The 10661-nt window shown below is 41.4% G+C and overlaps 1 protein-coding gene across 1 annotated transcript in view; it reads right to left on the reverse strand.

Annotated features, from left to right (window-relative positions):
- Positions 1–6199, reverse strand: part of DTNBP1 (dystrobrevin binding protein 1) — a 77185-nt gene extending 70986 nt beyond the window's left edge. Inside the window, exons 1-2 of the mRNA XM_085310058.1 lie at positions 6076–6199; positions 2638–2688 (exon numbers count right to left, since the gene is read on the reverse strand). Of these exons, the coding sequence (XP_085166184.1) occupies positions 2638–2688; positions 6076–6131 (107 nt within the window). The 5' untranslated portion in view covers positions 6132–6199. The remainder of the gene's footprint in view (positions 1–2637; positions 2689–6075) is intronic.
- Between the last annotated feature and the right edge of the window lie 4462 nt (positions 6200–10661).

Raw genomic sequence — 10661 nt, forward strand, 5'->3', positions numbered from 1 at the left:
GAGACTGCGTTGCTCCTGTGAGCAATCTTTTCCCCTGCTTGTCTGCCCTCATGAGGAAAAGGCCTTTCCTCATGGCCAGTCTGAAAACCTTTCTTGTTTCAACTTACACTTTTATTCTCCCACCATTCACACTGTGAAGAGCCTGGTCCTCTTGTCTTCTTGAAAATCTCACAGGCACTAGTAGGGGCTACTGTTAGTTCCCCCTGAAGCACTCTCTTCTCCAGGCTGAACAAACCCAGCTTCCTCCATTTCTTTTCACAGAGCAAGTGCTCCAGCATTCTACCATCCTGATGGCCCTCTGCTGACCTCACTCCAGGTTATCGATGCCTTTCCTGTATTAGGRGCCCAAAACTGAATACTGTAATCTAGGCATAGTCTAAGGAGCTCCGAGTAGCGGGGAATAGTCACTTCCTCTCAATCTACTGGCTGTGGTCTTGTTCATACAGCCCGGGTTACTGTTGGCCTTTCTTGCTGCCAAAGCATGGCACTGGCTCATGGTCAGCTGGCTGTCTGCCTAGATCTCTAGGGGCTTTTCAATAAAGCTTCTCCCCAGCCAGTTGGTTGCAGGGGGTTCTTCCTTCTCAGGGGAAAGGCTTTAAATTTGTACCTTTTGAAATTCATGAGGTTTCTGCTGGCTCCATAGATTTGTATGGAGCAAGTTCTCTGACTTAACCTTCATCCGCTATCACTTGGTCTCCTCTTTGAAYGCTTTCACTAAGCACAGAGCCCTCAGAGACCTTGGCTGCAAGGACTGAGGCAAAGAAAGTACCTCAGCTGCATTTGCTGTCACTAAATCACCCACCCCATTCAGCAGCAGTCCCACATTTTCTTTTTTCAGCCTTTTATTACTAATGCAGGGGTAGGCGCTCTTTGTGTTGCCCTTGATATTCCTTGTATTCAATTCCAGGTCAGCTCTGGCTTTCCTCACACTTCCCTGCATGCCCAGACAGCATTTCTGAATTCCTCCTTTGTAGCCTGTCTCTGTTTTTTCACAATGAAGCTCCATGATGAGTTCCATGCTTAGCCAGGCCCCTCTCATCACACATTTATTGCCTTCCTGTGTATTGCAATAGATCATTCCTGTGCTTGGAGAATGCTGTCCTTGATAGACCTGCTAGCTTCTCCGAGATCCTTGGCTCCTCAGAGCTGCCTCCCACCGCTCCCAGAATAAGTTGAAGCCTGCTCCACTGAAGTCCAGGGTATGTATTTTGCTACTCTCCTTTCTCACAGCCCTCAGGATCTTGAGCTCCACTATTCCCAAGTCACTGCTGACTGAGCTACCATTACCACATCACCAACCTGTTCTTCCTTGTTTGTAACTAGCAGATCCAGCTGTATGCCACCCCTAGCTAGCCCATACAATATCAGTATCAAGAAGTCATTCCTGACACCCTCCAGAAATCTTCTTGACTGCTTGCACCCTGCTGCATTGTTCTTCCAGCAGATGTAAAGGAGGTTGAAGTTCCCCATAAGAATGAGGGTTTACAATACAGTTTGATTTGATTAATACAGTTATGAGTTGTTTAAAGACTTCATCTGCTTCCTTACTCTGATCAGGAGGTTGGAAGCAAACTCCCACCACAGTACAACCCTTCCCGGTCTCTCCTGTGATCAGGACCAGAGCTCTCTCAGGCTTGCAAGATCTCAATCATTCTTATAATCAAGCTACCTTCTATTTGTTCCAGGACTCTATTAGCAAATCAGAAGCAGAGTCATCCCRGAGTTCACCTATTTGTAATGACCCAACTGGTTCACCCAGAACATTTTTGAAAAAGATCTGATATTCACAGTACAACAGATGAACCAAATGGACTGAAAACATGCAGAGAAGGTTGCCTAAAATAGTTTTATTCAAACTTTCACGTATTTTTGGTTTAGCTTTAATACGTTGTCTATACATCCAGTTTTCATTTATAAAAACCTTTCCATTCTCCAAAACATCAAGCTTCGAGAATTTAGTACAGTATTTCAGATACTTTATTTCTTTTTTTTTAGTGTTTCTTTTAAAATTGATGTCTTCACACCATGTTTTAAGAATATGCTTTACACTAAAGTGCATCTGAGGCTATTTGAAGAAACATACACAGACACCATTAATAGACATAAGTAAGCTTTTCCTCCACTTTACACATGTTGAAAGATAAACAATGTGTTAGAATGAAGAGGATAAAAACTTTAAAATTCTTAAATGTTCTTACAATAGAAATGACAACAGATTATCCTTAATACACCATTAAACATGTATCTTCCACAATAAAAAGTCTCTTATTTGTTCTTGTACTAAAAAACTGAATTACAAATAATTTTAGTCACCTGAGATTCCCAAAGATTTTTTTAATTTCAGCATACTTCAAATCGAATCTTGTGCAGTGTAGTACGATGAAGTTGAATATTCATGCAATTTAAACACAATCATTTATAAACTGATTGATGAGCCTCAAAAAATTACTTCAGTATATCAAAGTTCTAGTAAGCCAAATATTTAATCAGTATTAAGGCTAGGCTTTCTTGTTATCAAAAAAAATTCCGTAAAATTCTATGCAAATTTTTTCATAACTGAAATATACGAGCCATTTTAAAATTTTTCTTTATACAAAAACATAGCTCAACATTATATATCATGATGTACAGAAGTACCTCCGTCTGCTTTCTTTTGCTTCTCTTGATTTGTCACCCAAAGTCTTCAACCTTTAGATCAAAACACAAAACAATTAGTCGTTTCCAACACCAAAACCAGGGAAGAGCTTTGTCAAATGCATATCTAGCTATGATGTTTTAATTTTGGTCTATTATAGTTAATTTTATTTCAGTTAATTTCAAGAATGAATCAAATTTCATTTAATTTCGTGAAGACTGTCATATAAAATTATTTTCACATACACTGCTTCTTAAAATGAGATTTTTAGAATTGCTAGATACACAACAGTTTCTAGCAGCTGGGGATTAAAAGTTCAATGAGAGCTGAATTCCCAAGTCATGCAGCTTTCAATACTGTTTCTTCAAGCTGGTTCTTTGTGGGGTAACATCTTCTCCTTTAGCAACACAAATCACCCACTTGCCATAAGTCCACTAACACAAAACCYGTATGAGGACAACTTTGCAACTGCCAACTATCACAATCCTCCAACAGTATCACCACTGTGCACTGTTAGCAAATCTGAGACCAGTTTCACCTAYGGCCAATTTCAAATTGATTGGTACCCTGCTCCTTTATTACACACACACACACACACCCCTACCTTTTCCAGACAACGTGTATGTGCTATTTCATCTAGAATGGCAGAGTGAAAACTAAAACCTCCTGCTCATTCTCTGAACACCACAATGATGGATTTCCTCAGCTTATATGCCCTTCGCAGTCCTAGTTCTCAAGGACAACGAGGGTTAGGAAGAGATAAACAACACAGATATGAGCAAGACTGAAATAAACTACAAGCTTCAAAGACCTCTGCCAGATATGTTGCAGGTGCGCTGTAGTCCTGAGTCATCCACTGTCCTAGAGAAACACCCCTGATACAAAGACATTCAGGCTGTTTCTTGAGTTAGCCCAACTACTCCCTCAGTCATGACCACTAAAAACTTCCAGAAACTCTAAGAAAAAAACTCAAAGCCATAGAGAAAAATAAAGGTCTTATAATTTGAGAAAGGATATACTAAGGCAGGTCTCCACTTCCTCTCAGAGACCACTGTTCATAATAGCCAAGTTCAGTGACAACAACCACAGCACACCAAGAAAGAGGAAGGCTGCTCCAGAAAGGGCTGCAGTTTGTGTTTCTCCTCTGCCGCATTCCCAGAATACACCCACTCTGTAACAGTGGCACTCTTCTGCATACAGGGAATGAAGAAAATGCCAGGTCACACCTACCAGTTCATCAAGAAGAGATCGGACATGTAGTCAAGAATAAAGGTTAAATGATTTATCCCTACACTGCAAGATGTTGGCCTCTTTTCAGCAGTATTGTCTATAAAAAAGTAGCAGTATGAGCCACAGTACTCAAGCTGGTAAAAGCACACAAATTACTGCCTCAGCACAAAGATAGCTCACTGTTCTCTATTCCTCCTACAAAAAAMTGTTTGTAGGTAAATGGGTCAAATCTAGCTACTTCATTCATGTGATATACAGAAGTAAACAGGAAACAGCTGAACGGGGGATTAGAGAACTCTTTTCTTTGTACCCAGGGCTCCTTTTAACAACCCCAAACTGTTTTTCCTGTAGACCCCACAACACCATGCTTATCAGCTGTACCTAAGTGCTCCCTTATCTTTGTGGAAGGAATATTATTTCCTCTGCAGCCCTGGAAAAGCATCTCCCTCGTGTAATGTTACAAGAGACCCACTTGTTCAAGTATTCGTGCAGTTAACAAATAGGCCACAAAGTGGACTCACATTCCTGACTCCCAAAATACTTTCTAAGCCTTGACCATTTTAAATCAAAGTCTTAACAGTATAAAATTATTTCTATTATCATTATTTTGGTTGGGCCAAGAGGGGGGTAATCTGGAAAGGTATGACACTGAGGCTGCACTGTGAGAAGAGACAGAGGGAGAAACAAAACAACCCAATTTCTGGCCTGACTGCAGGGGGACGACAATACAGGAAGAACAGCAATCCTCCTCACAGCCTCTGCTACTAGAGCTCTGACACATTCTCAGTGGCAAAAAAAGAGTACATTGCAGATGAAAACAGAACAGACACTCCAAGAAGGAGCATTAATGGAGCTGCTGAAAGGTAGAGATGGAAACAATGAAACCACACAGTATTTTCAAAGCAGAGCACAGTAGGTTCAAACAAGGAACACACACATACACACACAAAAATGTATTGGCTAGAAAGCATAAGGAAACATACTGATTCTACTGCAGCAATAGATTTAGGCATAGAGCTGAATGCCATTAGACCCACCGTGTTATAACCTTTCTATTGACCTTTCATTATGTGAAAAATGTGTTTTTCAAAAGAACCTTACACTGTACTGGGATATCAAACGCAGTGAAGAGTTCCAAAAATAACAGCAAAACAGAAAGAAAACTTGCATTTATGAAATAATACCTTAGTTTCTCTTCTCAGGACTTTTTAATATTCATTTGTTGTTTGTTGAGACASGTAACACACAAGTAATTTATCTGGTTGATTGGTAAAATAAGCAACCAATTTCTCTGGAACTTTGTATACTGACAGAACTAATTCATTGCAAACTATTGATTTTAAATTGCTGGACTTCACTGACACCCATCACTATAAATACTCCTAAATCATAAATAAATGCATGTACGTGTGTGCATCACAAGACTGCCTCAGCAGGACCAAAGACCATTCACTCTCCAAAAGCAATTACAATGTAATACTCTTCTTTAGTTTAGCATAAACCAAACATTTGCAGCACAAGCAATGACTCTATTCCCTAACTCTCCGCACACATTCAGTAACACTCACTTAGATGGCCTACTTTAACTTAAAAAAAAAGGCAAAAAAAAAAAAAAGCATTGGCACAATGAGCATCTTAAAATAACCTTATGAAGTAATTAAGAAAAAATATCTTTCCACTTTAAGGTACTAAAAAGGCTGCTCCTTCAGCACTTCTTTCTCTCAATAATATCTTTCCCCTTCCAAGGAAAGTAAGGCAGATTACAGTGTGGCTCTTCAAGCTATCACATTAATCCATAAAYCTTAGAAGGTTAATTATTTCATAAAAAGTTTACGCACGCTAACYGATCCCATTCACACACTCCCCACTCTCTAAGGAGTTCCACAACCAAAGCCATCTCCCGAGCAGCAGGGAATTTCCTCCAGCGCAGCCCCAGTTTCAGCATGCGGCCGCTTCGCCGCCGCCAGGGATCACTCGGGAGCTGCGACGGCGCTGTAGCGTCGCCGCGGCCGGAGGAAGGGCCCGGCCATGCGGGCACCGCCTTCTCCCCCCACCCCGCCAAGTCTCCTCCTCTTCCTCCCTCCTCGCCCCGCCAGAGCCCTCGGTCACCGCCCTCCCCCCCCCGCCCTGCCCGGCCCGCCCGTGCGCGGGCCTCTTCCCGCCGCCGCGGCCGCCGCCTGCCCCCTCCCCCGGCGGCGGGCAATACCCACCCCGAGGTGAGGTCCTGCTGCACRCTCAGCAGCCGCTCCCGCAGCGTCTCCAACATCGTCCCGGCCCTCCGCCCAGGAGGAGCCCAGGAGGGGAGTGACGCCGAGGGGGAGGAGACGGGGCGGAGCGCCCAGCTCCCTCCCTCCGCGTCCGCGGAGGGCGGGCGGCGCCAGGCAGCGACCGTTGGCTCCCCGCCGCGCTCGCGCTCAACTGTCAACGGAAGCGCCGCCCCCCTCGTGGCGGGCGTAACGGAACGCGGCCCCTCACAGAGGTGCAAGCGGCGCGGTGCTGCTGGGGAAAGACAGCCCCCCCCCCCCATGCCCTGGTTTCTCTTCCCAGCACGCATGTAAAGACAGGGAGAACTATCTCTAAACCCCAGGCGCTCTCAAGGTCAGGTCTGGGGAAGCATTTCGGTCTCCGATGTCGCGGATCGAGGTTTTTAAGGCTCGCAGTAAGCTTGGCGGTTCAGGCCCGTCTCCTTAATGATTTCGGCATCAACGATAGCAACCTAAGAGTGAACTCAGGGATTCGCACTTTGTTACACAATCTTAAACATGTAGAAAACAAAACCTTTTGGGTCTCCCCAGGGTTGCTGGACTTTTGGAGCAGGGGTGGATAACTATTAGAAGTCTCTGCTGAGCAGATGGTTGAACTGTAAATTTGTCTGCTGGCCCAGTATTGTTTCCTTTGGAAACAGCCAGGTTTGTGTAGATGTTAGTGATTCTTAAAAAGGGTGGAGAGAAACCGGGTCATTGTTTATTACAAATAGTATGTAATGCAATGAATTATTTTAATTATGCTTCTGGAGAGTATTTACTGAATTAAAYTGATGTTATTTATTAAATTAAGATGTGATTTAAGTAAACCTAAGACAGTTTAAATAGAAACAAGTTCTCAGAACAATTGGTTATTCTTTCTAGATGACAATGATTACAGTCTCAGTAATATGGAGAAAATYTCCCCTATGTGTTTTCAGATAGTATGTGAGGAACTTGGACTGAGGATTTATTAGATCTGAACATATAAAAATTTCTGTTTAATTAAAGCTCTGATTTTTAGGTAAGAATAAAAGCTGCTGATGTTTTTAAGTCAAAATGATTTTATTTGTTAACTAGTTTGATTTTGGTTAAAAAGTCCTGAGTATTTTGCGGAGAGCCCTGAATTAACTTGTTTTACAAGGAGAATATATACATGAGCAGACTGTTGGGTATGCCATTAAATATTGTATAAATTACACTTAGAGTGGTTCTRCTGTATATCCATGAACTGGAAGATGGCCACCATAATCCCATTCACTCTCTCCTTGTATGCACTGAAGAATATGGGATCTACACATGATTTCTAATGTGGCCAGTGGAAAACCAATGTACCTCCATGGCCTTAGCATGCATTGACAGCTAACTGCCAGCTAAAAGAGAAATGACTGGGTTGATTGAAATTCATGTAGCTATTCTTGAGGTCAGAAAGACTCTTCTCATGACAGAATGTATATGAAGATCTGTACAAAAGCATATGACATTTAGACAGTATTTTTCTCTTGCTTAGGCTGGCAACGTCTGAAGGCGTAGACTTTTGACTTCCCTGGGTAGCTGTCCAGACTAAAAGGAGAAAGACTTGAATCAACAATTTTGTCCAATGTATTCAAAGCCAAGCATTACAATTGCTAACAAAGGTTCTGCAGACTGGCCTTAGGCAACACATAAGTTATGGGAATTTAAGTTTTCAGAAAACAAGGCAGGGCTTTTAACTTTTTATTTTCATCTTTCTTTTGAGAGGAAGACACCTGAATTTCTTTTGGTGTACATTTTCAATTTTGTTGTGCGTGTTTTTGTCAGCAGTGGCTCTCATAGTTCACAAAGAGTAAACACTTTCAGAATTCTTAGCTTCTGAAAAAAAATGGTGTTTTGTTCAATTTCATTGCCATCTCTGCATAGAGTCTGGGAGAAGAAATATGTTGAGATAATGCTAATAATCACAGTAATCTAGAAATGCAGGGCTAGAAGAGACCTCTAAAAGCACATGCCATGCCTGGGGGCAGTGGCAGCTGTCCCTCAGTGCTTGGGATGTGTTAACCTKTTCAAGAACAGGAAGTTCTTCTGGTGGATGTTCCAAAAGAAATAAATCTCTAATAACAAACTAATAAATAAACCAGACTGTCGTTCTTTCACCTGTAAATCTTTGAATCCTGTCTGGTCTGATAAGGGTATAGTATTGCTCCCACATAATAGGTTATCATGAAATTGAATCCAAGTTCCAGTTCCTGCATAAGAAACTCACAACAATGCTTTGCATACAATTGTAAGTGGTTCAGGTGGTCAGAGAGCAGTGGAGGGTCAGCTGCTCCCTTAGGGGCAGGAAGCTGGGTGCAGCAACTTAGCCAGCAAGGCAGGTGTCTTACCACTCAGGGCCCAGTTCTACAGTACCCAAGCTAGGCAAGCAGGGAGGCCATGAAATAGTACCAGATTCAGCCAACAGTCCAGATCATCAGACAAGTCCATGGTAATGAGGCTAATCTGAGGTCAGGTTGGGAAGTCAGTCTGCGGGTCAGGATCAGGTTCAGCAATGGTAAGCATGGTCAAACACAGTCCAGTGATCACTGGCCAGGTCCATAGTGACAAGACAGGTCCAAAGTCAAGCCAGGAACTCCATCCGCAGGCACAGCTGGAGACCAGCACTCACACAATATAGCTCAGGCCGAGACTGAAGGCCTAGGCCTGAACTTGAATGGAACTCCTGGGCCTGTGGGCAAAGGGTGGAAGCCCTGGGTGAGGCTGATGGAGGCCATTAAGTGCCATCAGGTCCCTTACACAAGGCGAGGGAAACTGTAAAGTTTTGTAACCTTTTATTGCTTCCTAATAAGAGTTGATTTTCTGAATGAAGCTCRTTAGAAAGAACTGCAATGCTAAAGGATACAGTACTTGCTTTAATCTTGTAACACCATCGTTATCTCACATACATTGAGATAGGTGGGGAGAATTAAAAATATTGGAGGGACTCTYAAAAGTACAATTTAACAAATCCCTTTCATTTTGAGCTTTGAGGTAAAAATTCCATGATTTTAAATTCAAAGTTCAGTGGCATGTTTTCTAATTTTTAAATTTTTAATAAAAACTTKATTAGTGGACAGTATGGCTCTTCAAGTCTATACATAATTTATTTTTCTAGCTGTTTCTATACTGATATAAATCTAAAACATTGTTAGAAGCATCCAAAATAAACTTTAATTATAAAACTCTCCTACTGCTATTTTAATTGATAAAGGCTAAAATAAAAGTGTATATTAAGATCTGATTCAATATTTCTTGCAGGAATTCTGCTGCATGCTAGAAACAAAAGTCAATATTTATCACAGAGCTCTATGTGACCAAATCTTCAGCAGAGTCTTATGACATGAGTGGAAACTTAAATTAAGCATTCCATCCTCAGAACTGTCTSTCATTGGCTCATTTATCCTGAGGCCACATGACCATTTCTAGCAACCTGTAAGAGCTCTCTTTTCCAAAAAAACCTTTTATAGCTTCCTAATAAAAATAAATTTTTGTTCTTACCTGTTCTAACTATTGGAACTTTAGCAATGTAATAAAGTATCTCCAGTTGACACAWAGCTTTTATATTATATGAATAGGCAATATATTTTATTTTTATCACAATAAAGAAAAGGTTCCCCGCCTTTTCTTAGAAACTAGTGAAAGAAGTTAGGGATAATCTTTGACAATAATGAGATCTGGAAGAATAATTTCWGTCCCACAAGAAAAATGTTCTTAATTCACTTTGTTCTTATTTTTCCATTGGCAACTGAAGACCAACATTTCTTGATCATTTTCTTTCTCATTCTCAAAAAGGAATGGGGACATTTTTGTATTATACAGTCATATCTTTTCTATATTACACTCCAGTGATAAAAAATAAWGAGTTACAGACAATAGTATTTTTATGTGTACCACAAAGCAGCTATGTTTTAGGTAGGAAAAACTTTACAGGGCTGATTTCCCTTTCTCAAGATGTGTAACAGTTGTATTTGGAGAAGCCTGTGCATATTTGGTTGCMAGACAAGGACTAGAGAGGTTAGAGTGCTGGCCAGGGACCTGTATTTCGAATTTGCCTTAGAAAATTATCAGGTATAGAAGACTGGCTTAATCCAGACTAAAAGTTCCTATGTGTAGAACCCTACACTAAGATAATGATTTAGAAAATAGAATCGGAAATTGATGAGTCCAGGTTGGTATGTGGTAAATGAGACTTAACTGGAGTGCAACATAATAAGAGCATATATTACTTCACTTTCACTATTTCTGTGAAGGAGACTTCAGAGGAGGCACATCATAGTGTTAGAGATACGTAATGGTGAAATTTCAGGTTGCACTAAATTTAGTGAACTGCAGGCAGCTCTCAGGAAGTGTGGTCCTATTCTCCCACTGTCCTTACAAATACATTTGTTGATTAGCCACATGATGAATTGCTACCATTCTGATCTGTTTGGGAAAATAGGAGAACTAGCCTCTTCTGCAGCTTSTTTATTGCTAGATCTGATGTGGGGAAGCGGCTGGAGCACATGACCAGGGACAAGACCTTTTCAGTGGGTGCCTGT

Source organism: Rhea americana, unplaced genomic scaffold (genome assembly GCF_003343005.1).
Source record: "Rhea americana isolate MKP2758 unplaced genomic scaffold, rheAme1 scaffold_31, whole genome shotgun sequence".
NCBI classification, from domain to species: domain Eukaryota; kingdom Metazoa; phylum Chordata; class Aves; order Rheiformes; family Rheidae; genus Rhea; species Rhea americana.